The following is a 13,684-nucleotide window of genomic DNA, read 5'->3' as shown; positions in this document are numbered from 1 at the left end:
TCTCATCTGGTTGAATTTAACGCTTGCGCGCGCCGCGACGTCATTAATCCACTTGATTTATTGATGAGCACTTTTCCAGTTGCAGCTGCACTATAAATTCCTCTCTTGCTTGTATGTTAGCTAAAAATCAGAAATGTTAATATACAGTTGTTAAGCTCGCAGCGTGAAATGAAAGTGACTGTAAAGGTGAGCAAGACGAGTCAGAAGAAACGAAGAAAAAGAATGCATCTGTAACTCGTTTGTATTACGGCTTGGTAGAAATAAGAGGCGCGTGCAGGAGAGCAGTAGCAGCTGAAAGTGCAAAGCCACCAAGATTTTTCGGGTGCGCAGACTTTTGAGCCTCTTCACTCGTGATTTATCACAGCGCACTTGCTTCCTCTACTTCGAGGATTGTCGTTTCGCCGGCATTTCTCTGCTCTCTCTTTCTTTCTTTCTCGCGCGCTCTTTCTTCCTTTGATTCTTGTCTTTTTTCTTTATCTGATAAAGCGATAATGCGGTAAAGCTACCTCGAAAGCATCAAATATTCTATTGACCTTTTCCTTCTGCATGCACGACATTTTCAAAGTTCCGTTTTACCTAATTCTTTTTTTTCTTTTTATAGAAGCAATTTAACGTTAAAATTTATTTTATTTTCGGTTTGAACTATGTATTTATTAAAATAAATGTTTTTTGTATCAGGATTTAATGTAATGCATTGTAATACATAAATTCTTATCAATAACATTTTTCCTGTTAATCACGATCAAGATTATATGATTTTAGCCTCTCTAGTATCTTTATTATTTTTGTGTCAAAAATTTATTGTTAGTTTTGTTATTACTTCATTATGAATAAATACACAAATTTCCTGCACGCAATAAATGTGTTTCCTTTTACAGAGGTGTATAAACCAGCCTCTCGTTTTTTTAATAGATTGATGAAATTCTCTCTCTAATTTATTAATGCAACTCAATGCTGACGTTATTCATTGAAAATATTGTTTGTACGTTGACAACTTTAGACTTTAACGAATAACGCAGCTAATGTTTTGAACAAAAAAGAGCCCAGGTGTCATTGGAAAACGAATATCGAATGCATTTCATTATATTTGATTCGACAAAAATTTCATTATTCTTCTCTAACCAATCAATTATCACTCAACAAAAGTCAAATAACGCCGGCTTTATTTTCATATCATTCACAATTAGTGACGGAATATAATTCTTGTCAGACCTATAAAACCCATTAATAAAAATAAACAAAAACTGTCTCTTATTCTCTATTGCAGCATATCGCCAGACAAAACGGCAATATTATTTCATTGTATAATTTAGTCTTTCAAAACTGAATTAAAAAATTACAGACCACCGAAAAAATATACACAATTTACCAATCCAACCAAGTCTCGCAAAAAAATCAGTAATTGGTTTTCCAGTCGTGAGCAACATTTCCGAATACAAAAGAGTGGAGCGACACAAACAGTTGAAAACAGAAAAGGAAACCCAAAATGAAATTTCAATTTCGATACGGTGAAAATTGAAAACCGTGACAAACTCGTCAATACATTATCAAGCTTGCAAGCCACGGCAAGTAAGCTAAACGCGTACAGCTAGAGAGCGACGTAGAATAGCATTTAAGCGTTAATTTGGCAGGTCGACGCAGGTGGGAAATCAGTTCATCTCCAGGGACATTTGAACGTAGAATTTTCGGGCTCATCAGGCGCGCGATTATTGCATCGCGCCGCCGTCGACGCCGCCGCCGCTGCCTATAATGATTTCGCCGTAACGCTCGATAGAGAAACCAAAATGTGTGGGGGCGCGCGCGGATCGATAGGCGCCTCGTCAGCGCGCAACTGCATCAGCCTTTTAATATTAATCGCGAGCAGTAAAGGCGGCTGGCTGCAAAGAGCAAGCGAGGCAGTAATTAATGGTCCCTTCATTAATTCAATTAATTACTGAAGCAGTTCGCTAGTGCTCGCGCGTCGACGTCTTATCTTAGCCGGCGTCTTCGCCACTTGAATACTGCCTGTGCGCTCGAGCTATTGGCTTAGTTTCGCGAGCGAGCACGAGATTCGTCATTGAGAGGAAGCTCGCCTGCCTCTCGCTCTTTGCTGTTTGTATCGCTACAGCATCGTGGCGTATATACGTTAACGAGGCCGTCACATGGAGCTTCGTGAGATGCATTCATTGTTTTCACAGTGTGCGCCGCTACTTCGTTAAGCAATCTCACATCGGCTTCTCTGAGCTTCCATCACGATAATCCGTTTGCGATCGAGAAATCTTTCAATCTGTTTTATTACGCTGACGCGCAGGGATTCATATTTGTTGAACGATTTGAATTTGCTGAATCAAATGTTACTTAACCGCGTGATATTTATTTAAGTGCTTCAAATTCCATTCCACGCTGCTTTGATAGCATCTTAAATTCTTCGAGCGACGTAATTAAATTGATTTAATTTAAGCGAGATAAATTTTAAAGGCTTCATATTATGCGAGCAATTTGTTCTTTGGACAAACGCTCGGTAGCTAAGGCGTCAGCGAATTTTCGCATTGTCAAATACACGCACAGATGAGAAATCATTGCTCAAATGCTTTTCTAAGCTTTTGCAGAGCTGTAAAGAATTCGAAAAGGGGAAAAAAGAGAAACCACACCACAAAAATATCTTGCACAAAAGTCTGCAGTGTCCAAGCTGAGCGACCCTAATCCAGCCATCAACGCGCTTTTTACTTCGGGAGGTAGGTATATATATATATATATATATATATATATATATATATATATATATATATATATATATATACCCCTTTTTCCTCGCTTTCTCTTTGGTTACCAGCTTCGTTTCCTATAAGCCCGGTATACGCATTGTTCGTCAATACGGTCAATTTCAGACGCACAACGATTGGTCTTCTATCCCCGTTGAAAGCGGACTCGTTAAACGGAGACGTTTCTCTTCGCTTGCGCACAAAAGAAAAAAGAAAGAGCTAACTTTGGTTTATAGATGAAAAGGCGAGGCAATGAGGCGTTAAAGGACGGACAATTTTAATCTCGCGAGCTATAGTGGTGGCCCATTTCGCTTGCTCTCCCTAGTTTATTTAAAGTGGTCGTATTCTCTCTCTTGCGCTTGTTGCAAGCGTGATAATCTCATGCTTTCCTTGTGAAATTTAATAATACTGAGCGTGCACCAAAGTATTGTGTCGCATGCTTTACTTTAGAACACGCGAGAGCACAAGAGAGAGAGAGAAAAAAAAAGAGAAAAATCAGGTTTGGCGCTTAAAGAAAACTGGCAATGCAAAATCGACAAGAGCATCGTAATAATGAAAGTCGAGGAAAAGCTTTGAGTTTATGATGCTATTAACCTAGTGATGCTTTTCTTTCTAAACTAAAAAAACATACTTCTTTTACGCTGAGTTATCGAGACTCGATGCAGCTGCGTATTCCGATTGATTGATACGTTTTCTCAAGGAAACAGTTTATGCAACAAATTATACAAGAGTTTCCAAGAAGGCGGTATTGCTGAGTGGATAGGCATTGATTATTTGTAAACACTAGAGAAAATAGTTATTTTGTAACTGATTTGAGGATTTAGCTATTGAGTATTTATTGAAAATATGCCTTGTTTTGCTCAAACAACTTATTTTATATTTTCATTATATTATACGTATTTTATGATCGATCAACTATATAAATATCGGAAAATAAATTTCTATTTGCATATTCTATTTATTTTATGAAAAAACTATGTATTTATGCTGTGCTCTTTTATTATTTTTCTTGTCAGGCTGCTATTATTATATTAATCTAATGATAAATAAATGAAAAGTTAGATAACTTTCACGAGCTTATAAGTTATCAATCATTTAAAATTTTTAAATAATGATTTTGAGCTTCATCATTCAAGAATGGTATTGTCCCATATAGATGCAATCACAATACATTACTTTTTCTCGCCCCTAACTAGTTGTCCTGACAAAAAGTGAAAGCGTATAAAATAAATATTGAATGAAATTAAAAAAGAATTAAATCATTACCTAAATCTTTATATCTCCAAAAAATGTATGTATATTGTATCTATATGTAGAATAATCACTTTCACATTTCTGTAATTTTAATGTAAAAGATAAAACAGTAAAAAGTAAAATTGCACTGGAACAACGCTAATATTTTGAGGGATATTATAGACTGGAGGAATTTTCAAATCTATCAGAAAATGGCCAAATCGCCAATAAAAAATTTAATAACAGCGAATTCAATAACCGTGAGAAAACACTACAAAATTCTACTCGTAAAAAAAAGCTCTCAACGATATAGGATGCTGCACCAGCGTAAAACAGGCTAACGGGTTCGAGTGTCCAATCGCCTGACCGACATATTTCTCGAGTCCAGGGCTAGAATTAGTCCAATGACATACGGTGATATCAAAACATAATACACATGTGAGCGGATGTATGTGTGTTCTATAAAAATCGTATATAAAAAAAGAGGAAAAAATGAAAAGCCAAAGGATCCTATTTCTAGCACGAGGCGAGTAACAACTCTCTTAAAAGCTATTCCGACACTTGTTCAGCTTCCACCCCCCGTTTTCAACAAATTGTTACAGACGTCTTTACAAGATCGCCCCCGGAGAAAGCACTTCGCTGCGAGTGAGCAGCGAATTTCCTCTTTCGGGCCGATAACTTCGCCTGCCGTGACTATTATCGATTAGAAATTACCGCTTCCCTGATTTTCTCTCTCTCTCTCTCTCTCTCTCTCTCTCGCTAACGCACACGCTATAAAGCAAACGGTTATTTCAACAGTGCCCTTAGTGCTACTCCCTTCTTTTTATCGTCTCTTTTTTTACTCTCTCTTTCTCCCGCTTCGTCTCTTTTCCTCTACGCGCGAGTGAGCTTTCGAAGGCCATTTTCGCGTCTCTTTTTTACTATCAACGCGCTCTCCATTAAAAACACGGTTAAGCTACGATGTTTGCGCTTCGCACTTCTACATCTCAGTCCGTTATGGGTTCAATGGTACAGGAGCATACCGTTCAAATATCAATTAATTTTTTTCCTATCTGGATTAGCAATTACTTACCGAGCTTATTGGTAATTAATCTGCAAATCCGCTTGATCATTTATTCAGCACTTTCATTAAGGACTGGATTTTTTGCTTCTGTGTTAGCTTTTAACCCGCCTGCTTATTCGCTTCAACTTGATTCGTCAATCGACGAATGAATTATGGATAAGCGATCGTTAAATATCTTGTTTGTATCAAAGTAGATTTGCTGTATTTTATATCTCATTCACTTTTCAATCTTTCATTTCACTCGAAACTAGTTGGAATTCTATAATTAATAAACTAATTGATATCTTTTATCGACATAAATTCTATTCGCAAAACGTTTTAATGAATAATTAACTGCCATCTAACGTTCAACAATAATTTAAGCAAATCTAATTAGGAACCTAAATGATATGCTCGTTAATTAAACATCATAATTACAGGCTTGGATTACAAAAATTTTTTGAAAAGTTTCTAAAAAATATCCAATTATACTGATGTTATATTAGTAATCATATATATGTACATCGCTAAAAAAACGAGAAAAAAGCAAAGTAATTGTTTTTTTTTAACTCTTTCGAAAACTACGAGTATGCAAATAATTTTTAGAACGATCATGCCACTCGGCTCTTTCGTTATGTATATATTCAATTACGCTCCACGTCAAGGGAAGCTTTAACGAGGCTTAACCGCAGGACGTCTTACACGATGATCTTGTGTAGGTAAAACGTCTATAAGGTTATTATCCCGAGACGAGTCGTTAATTAATAAGAAGCCCGGCAAGTATGAGGATTCTGCATTTCTGAAATATGTATAGAAATATAAAGCTATAGGTCGTCAGAGTTGGAAGGATATGGGACACGACTTTAATACGAAAGATACTAGGTAATCGATGTCATCGTTAGCTACGAAATGAGACATTAGCAGTCGCAAAGCAGAGTGCATTTTGATCAAGCACGCTCGCTCGTGCTCGTGTAGCTCATGATAATATACCTTCGTCTGACTATGACCTGGTTGTTCTACTTATAGCTTGTGTACGTCGTCGTTACATGGCCAAGAAAATGACAGTGCAGCGCTCATGCTTATGAATTGGGAACGATTTTGTTAACAGGTCGAAGCTGGTTTTTCAAAATGAATTGTTGCCCATTGGATGGGCAGCGAGATATCGTTCCGCAACCAAGTTAAATTTAGATGTCGCAACCTACCAAACGTAGGCATTTTATCACTTTGCTGTCACAAGGCTTAAAACATCTGTGTTAGTCGTATCCCCGAGCAGCAAGCAAGAGCTTGAATTAAAGCGTACATGCTTGAGAAAGGCCAGTACAGTCAGCCAGGTAATATCTTGCCTTAATAAACCTGACGTTAGACCAGCGTATACGCAAGTGTTCATAAAGCACGCGGCCTGTATTATCGCAACAAGTGCTGCATCGTATTTCAGCAGGTGAATTCCGATGTATTTACGAGGGTGCGGGCGTGCCGTTTAGAGGAGGGTCAAGATAATCGTCTTGAGCATGGTTGCGAGGAAAGGTATATGGCAGAAAGGAGGAGAAGGAAGGGGGGGATTTAGCGCGTCAGGTGGCTGAACAGTGAAGCAAGTAACCTTACGGAGCCTAGGCTTGTGCCCTCGATTGAGATATTAAAATTGCAGCTGCGAACTCCAATCTCAGGGCCCACTTGCATCTTCAAGGAGGCGAGATCAACGTCGCGCCAGGCGGAATGACAAGTGCGCACGGGGACTGTGATAATCAGCGCAGTGTACTGCTGCTGCTATGCTTCACGTCGTCAACTTCTTCCTCTGTTGCAAGCGTATCTGTGCGTTATCTTGTTGGTTTTATAACTTTGTTATGCCTTCTCTTTCCTTACTTGTAGATATTTTTTACTCAAGTTTGACATTTTTCATGCATGTATTTCCATGCGTTTCTCGTATGAATTTTTGTTTCTTTTCGTATTGATTGGTGAACGTTTGTTTCACTTTATTTACGTTTATAGGCGATTCAATCTGAAGGTAAATATTTCAATATAAATTGCAATTAATCAATTTTAGTCAACAAGCTAGCTTATGACTTTTAGTATTGTGCAATCAACAAATTCACCAATGCCAGGAACTGAAATTAAAGCTTTTTTGAGTTGAATTAAAATGTGACATAACGTTATTATGACATAATTTCACAATTGAAGATGTAAAATTGTGTAATTTATTATCGAAAGGTGAATATCGGTATATAATTGATGCTACATATCATCATTCTCATTAAGTATGAATATCAACAGAAAGAAAACAATGGCGCCGCAGACTATATTGATAATCATTTATTTGACAGAATAAATTCAATTGCTCCATGAGGAAAATGGTCCATATGGAAGATTAGTTTTCAAATATTGATACCTGAAATAGAGAACGAGAGAGAATACCATTGCAACAATAATCAAGTTTGAAGCCAGGAGCTGAAATGGGTCAAAGGAGGTCGACTCGGAGAAATTACGGGGTATGCGACCAAAACTGAAACTTATTAAAGTCAATTGAATCCGTCCGCTGTTGCATACTGAGCGAGCGTTATTCGTGGTGCAATATGAAAATTTTGCTTTGCATTGAATAACGCCCAGATTATCAATCTTTCTCTCTCTCTCGCGAGCCAGATGTGAATTTTTGCTTTACTAACGTGGATTATCGGTTGACCTGATTTCACCGCTCCAAAAAAAGCACAAAAACATAACAACGAATATATTCATTAACCTAACAGTTGCACACAACAACGGAGTATTAAATAATCCATCACATATACATCGAAACGTTAAAGTAACTAGTACAAGTTTAAATTGGTTCTGTTACAAAGAGGAAGTTTAGCATTAGAGAAGGAGAGAGCGACAACGACTACATCGACTACCGAAATTCTTGGTGGAATCATCTATGAGTGAGCTTCGACAAGTGCAATTAGCAGAGGAAGCTTAATCCGATTTCTCCATCTCTTTCACTCCATAGTTTCTTCTCTGCTTTACTTCTCCCTTGGCGTAGCGAGCTTTCGTTTGGCTTTTATCGTTGCGCAATCCTTTCGCAGACCGGGACTGAGATTTACAGTGCTGCGCCTTATTACTTTTGGCACGACGACGTTCTAAGGATTCGTTTGGTATAGTTGCGAGAGCAAGTTCGTTTTAGATGAGCTCACGCTATGTCATATCGTTCAGAACTAGATAATGTTGAGTCTTTGAAGTTTTGCTTTTATTACTTTTTTTCTTTTTTGGGCTAAAATGCTCGAACTTTCCATTTGCGGTTGTTCGAATTCGACTGGAGTCATCTAATAATTAAAAAATCAACTTTGCATGAATTACTATAGTCTCAAAGAGGCGAAAATAGCTACTTATACATTTATCGGGTGTTTTGATCGAAAGGTAGCCTAGGAACCATGTATTTGGTACATGCAAGTTTAAATTACTAGTTACTGCGGTGAGATAGAGCTAACCTATTATCCTCATAATCCTTGATAAGTGATTCAAGGTTAATCAATTTTTTAATGGTACCAAGCAGCTCGACGAATATCTTGAGGGTGTAACACATTTGAATCCAGAGTTGTTAAAAGAAAAATAAACAAAATAATAAATAGGTATTCAAATTGACAAATCATGCATATCATTTTGTTAGCTAGAATTTCGAGTATTTGCGAATTCAAAAAGTTGCCAATGACCCTGATACCGTCTTCTCCGGCGCTGTAACATTTTAGAAAATAAGCAGGAAGAGAGCCAGAAGTGCAGTTTAAAAATGTCAATACATATTTATTATCAGGACGGTTCGCGTATCATGGTGTATATCTAGCAATAATAACAAATTTAACAGTTCGTTACTTATAGTTCCCTTTCTCTTTGTCTTTCATCGACGGCGAGGTAGAAGAGGAAACACGCACTTATCTGGCACCGCGAACAAGAATGTCGTGTCGAGTCGAGAGATAGATGAAGGCTAGGCCATAAGTAAGAAGCTACCCACTCGCTATCTGTGTGTACGTATATACGATGTCCGGCTGCTGCCCCGAGTACAATAGGGGAAGTTCTGGCTGCCTGCAGCGGAAGGATCATCATTGTTTGAGGGAAGCGAGGGGGGGGGGGGTGAAAAAAAGAAAAATAAAGCAAGAACTAAAGGGGGTCCTGCGACGTGCAGAAGGAGCTGTCGCGAGTGGGAGCAGCTGTCGTTGCAAAACGAAGATGAGGGAGTGAGGTGAAGGTGGAGGGGAGCTGGAGAGGAAGTGCTTGAATAATTCACTCACCGACGACGTTAAGGGTGTAGTTGAGGTACATCTTGGGCTCGGTGCTGACCTGGCATTCGTAAATGCCCGAGTCGCGTTGCTGAGGCGACTTGATCTGTAGCGTCCAATTCTCCGATTTATCCGGGTGGATCACTTGAAACCTCAGGTCCGAGGTGTACATGGCAATACCTGCGCTCAGGATGTGCATGTCTCGTTTCCTCATCCACGACACCTGTAATCAGACCAGCAAGCCAACACGTTTATATAATGTATGTGCGAACGCCACGGCTATACGAGTACATATATTCGCCATCGCGCGCTGCGGCCGGAAGCGTAATCGTCTCTGACGATTGCTTCGTTCGATTTGCGGTGCTCGTGAGAATCGACGCGCTGCAAGAGGGCAGCCAGATTGTTCAATTTGCTCTCCCTGCCTGGCACACGCGTACGTTGCCGCAAATGTGCCGTATTAATGCGCGCGCATGCCTTCGGAGGCGTGCGGGCCAGCTGATGGGCGTCGCTGAAAAATAGCCTGTGGCCGGCCGATAGCTGCGCGTGACAAAAGCCAATATAGCCTATACCTGCTGCTTTGTACTTGTACTTTGCATGCTGGTCGAGCGCTCTTTTAACATTTCCATTGATATTGCAAAATGTGTTTGAAATGCAGCAAAGAATATTTTTACTGACAGTTATGTATTTCTTTATCATACTTGCACATTTGGTAGATAAAGAAATATTGAGTTGTCACGCAATAACAATTATCTTTGCTTCCTATGGTGAAATAAAGTGGAATTATAGAAAAACAGTAGGGCACTTACGCTGGAAGTTTATTTACAAGTTTAATAACATTTTCGTTGTTATTTCAGATTATTCAACGTTATTGTTATTATCGGATCCTGTATTGACCGAGGCAGCTTACATATATGCACATGTGTATTTGGAAATTGTAACTACTGAATCTAATCAGACTCAAACTGTATATTCGCTCGAATGTTGATAATTCTAGTCAAATGCTTTTCAAACTACAGAGCAAATTGAGAGAACTGAAAAATTAGTGAATTTTTGAAGATCTATCTACGTATAAAATATAATCAGAAATTCGATATAACCAAAACCGTGACTAAACAAATAATTTTTTTCGTAAATTTCAGAACTTGATTTCCATGATTGAAATTGCCGGATATATATAAGCATATCTCGAGAAATAATATTTAGTTAGCCACAGTCTCATTATAGTGGCGACCGCAAGCAGCACATTTTTTTGTGATTTACACGAGCAGACGCAAGCTGTTCTATCGCAGGAACATCTCCGTTCTGGACTTTTAATATCTCTAACGTTATTTTACGAGATACATTAGAGTTGCCGCTGCCGCTGCTGCTGCTGCTGCTGCTACTGCCTAGGAAACGTGCGCACCACTACGCGGCGTCGGGCCCCATGGTGGAAGAAAAACCGTCGGCGACGATTGGATTTGCGCAGTATTTCCTGCGTAACTAAATTGGATTGGCATTTTATATTCGTTTGCGTGGCGTGAAGCCAGCAAGCGATTTCGCTCTTGCCTGCGCATGGCAAAAAATCTAGTGATTAGACGCCAACTCACCGCGTGACACCGAAAATGGTGTCACGCGCGGACTTGCGTGGTCAACGAAAACAATAGCGGAATCGCAGAAAAAACAGAGAGACAGATATTCCCAGTGAAAATACCGTTTTTGCGTATTTTATTTCTGGTTGATGCGAACGTTAAAAAAGTAACGATGTATTCAGTTCTCGCGCCGGAAGCACGTGTGCGCGTACGTGTTCTGTGTGTGTGTGTGTGCGTAAACCCACGTCTGACCATATACGAGCGTTTCTACTGAAATGGCAGAATTGTATTTTGGTAACTGACTATGACTTTTGTTTCTGCTATATGTCTGTATTAGCGGTATTCTCTCTAAACTCGCCAGTTGGCAAGGAAAAAAACGGATGTTTCACACAGTAAAACTCGAACGAATGAACGTCAGGCGATACAAATATTTTACTTGCTGGAGATCATCGTTAATGTAGCTGAAAATTAGAAACTACACAATGAACTGAATTCCGCTTGTAATTTAGTGTAATCTTTTTGATGTGCATCACGCAGCACATTTGAATTAGACGTCAACGAATGTTTCAGGTAGTCTAATGCGCTCAAACTAGCATAGAGAGCCAACATCACAATGTTGTATAAACTTTCGTAAAAATTGTGAAAATTACAAGCAGCTGCTGGCGGACTGTGGAAATTTACAAATGATGATATACTGTCGGGAAACGCATGATATATGAACGATTGAAGCATAAGAGGGACAGCACAAATTTGTGCATCTCACGCTTTAATTTTCAGCGAGCTCGTAACAATTTGTGTCGCTTTACAAGCTCCAATAATTCACGTGTACGCAAGTAAGTGAGAGAGATATGTATATATAAATATACATAGTGTTAATTTGACAGAAAGAGGCGGATCTTAACTGTAAATAAGCGCAGTAGGAGAAAAGAGAGAGTTTGAGAGGGAAGGAGGAAAGCTAATATCGTTAGAGAGAGAGAGAGCAGCGCATACGTGTCTGCGTATTGGGATGTACGCGGCGTCGCTCCGGCTAAACGCACGAGAGCCAAGATCAATAAACCAGCTAGGAGTCAGTAGCAGTAGTCGCCATCGTCGAGGAAATGACACGCAGCACCGGCCGCACGTACTTTCCATGGAAATTTCAGTCACGCCGGTGCGTACTCCCTTGTACTTCTTGCTTCTCTTCCATTCTCTCTGTCTTTAATATGCTCACATGCGCTACTTGCTGGGTTTCATGTTCTCGGGATATTTATTGGTCATTTTAATAGTATTTTAATGAGTTTCCTCGTAACAATGGGTCGTCAATCAATGGGACGTTTATGGCTCTAAATATAGTCAACTTTATAATTATTATTTTTGAAGTTATCTTCACTAATTAACAAAACACTTTTCAGCACTTTCGGTATTGGAAATAATTCAAGATTTTAAATATAAAATAGTCTATAAAACGTATGTTCAATTCGGGAGCATAGTTTACTGAAAATTTGGTAAATTGAAGTGGAATTCGGGCAAAATAAGTTATGGAAGCTGTGCGATGTTTCTGTAACACAAAGATCTTCTTTAGCCGTGCGCGGACAAGTGCAAAGCCGTACAGAGAGAGAGAGAGAGAGAGAGAGGGGGAGAGGGAGAGAAACTGGTAGGTTGGCCCAACACTGCAACCTCTCAAAGTCTAGCCTGAGGGTGCATCTCGTGGAGGAAGAGGTTCCTCCCAGCTCTGCCCCATGTGCACATGCGGACGCGGTCAAGCTTAACGAACTTCCTGCTCGTCTTGCCACGCTGTTTTGGCCACTTTCCACACGATAGACTTGCAGATTCACCAACCCTCTCTTACGCACATATTCACTAAGCCTCCCTCGGGACCGTCAGCTACATAGACAGCCGCTCACTTTCACACGCTCGCCGCGCGGATATACCTATACAGTAAGCTAACGAGTGCCTGATTGGTCGAATGTTTGCTTTTCTCATCGAACGTCAGCTACTGCTTTTATTTGTGCGCTAAGGGGAAACCGCGTCATTAGCCGATTAGCTTTCGGCCGACTTCCTCGTGTGTATATACGTATATAGAGGTATACATGTATGCGGAATGCGCATTCCGTGTACAGGGTGAATCGTAAACGCGAGCTTGCGCGCGCGCGCCCAGAGATAGCAACGTTATCGGTACTTCCATGCCTGAAAACTGCCGGCCGAATTTTTCCGGCGCACATTACCAGATGGGAAGAGAGCTGTGTCGGATGGGCAACGCCTTCCTCGTTATTAAGCGCATTTTATCGCGCTCGATTAATGCTCTCGCATCAAGCTTGTTTATCGTGGCACGCGAATAAAAAGAAAAGGACGACGGGAGGGGCAAGCAATGCGGGAATGAGACGCAAATCACGCGGGAAATGGAATTATGCTACAATCCTGTCAGAATCCCAGCGGTTGCAGGTCTGTTTTTTCTTCGTTTTACGTTTATTCTTTGTAGGTAAAGAAAAAAGAAAAAAACAAGGAACTCATAAGATTGTGTATGCTAGTGTATTGTGCTGTTTTTTTTGTCCGTTAGATTATTGTCGTTTCGCATGCTTTCAGCGCACAAGCGAAGCTTTGTTGCAGGAGTGTTTTACAGACTTATGCATGCAGGAAGGGCAACGTGTTTACATCCTTGTTGTCGGCAGGTGCATACCAATGGAAACAGGGGCTTTTTATAACCTCTAGCAGGATATTCGATTTCATAATGTGACATGCGAGAGCAGCGAGCTTGCAGATTTAAAGTTTTTTGAAAATTGATTTACCTGGCGACGTATAAATTGCACAGCAAGTACTCGGGCAGCAAGTATTCGTGTTAAATACGTTGAAAATAGTATTTAAAACGATAAAATAAGTCTAATG

General features: G+C 39.8%; 1 protein-coding gene across 1 annotated transcript in view; it reads right to left on the bottom strand.

Moving 5' to 3' along the window:
- The window catches only part of LOC131670228 (zwei Ig domain protein zig-8-like), a 216,703-nt gene that overhangs the window by 47,311 nt on the left and 155,708 nt on the right, over positions 1 to 13,684 (bottom strand). Inside the window, exon 4 of the mRNA XM_058945657.1 lies at positions 9,267 to 9,477. Within this exon, the coding sequence (XP_058801640.1) occupies positions 9,267 to 9,477 (211 nt within the window). The remainder of the gene's footprint in view (positions 1 to 9,266; positions 9,478 to 13,684) is intronic.

The sequence above is a fragment of the Phymastichus coffea genome, unplaced genomic scaffold, assembly GCF_024137745.1.
Source record: "Phymastichus coffea isolate CEN01 unplaced genomic scaffold, Cenicafe_Pcof_1.1 PCOF00104, whole genome shotgun sequence".
Taxonomy (NCBI): Eukaryota; Metazoa; Arthropoda; class Insecta; order Hymenoptera; family Eulophidae; genus Phymastichus; species Phymastichus coffea.
Note: the sequence above shows the minus strand (reverse complement) of the source record. Positions and strands in the feature narration are given on the sequence as shown.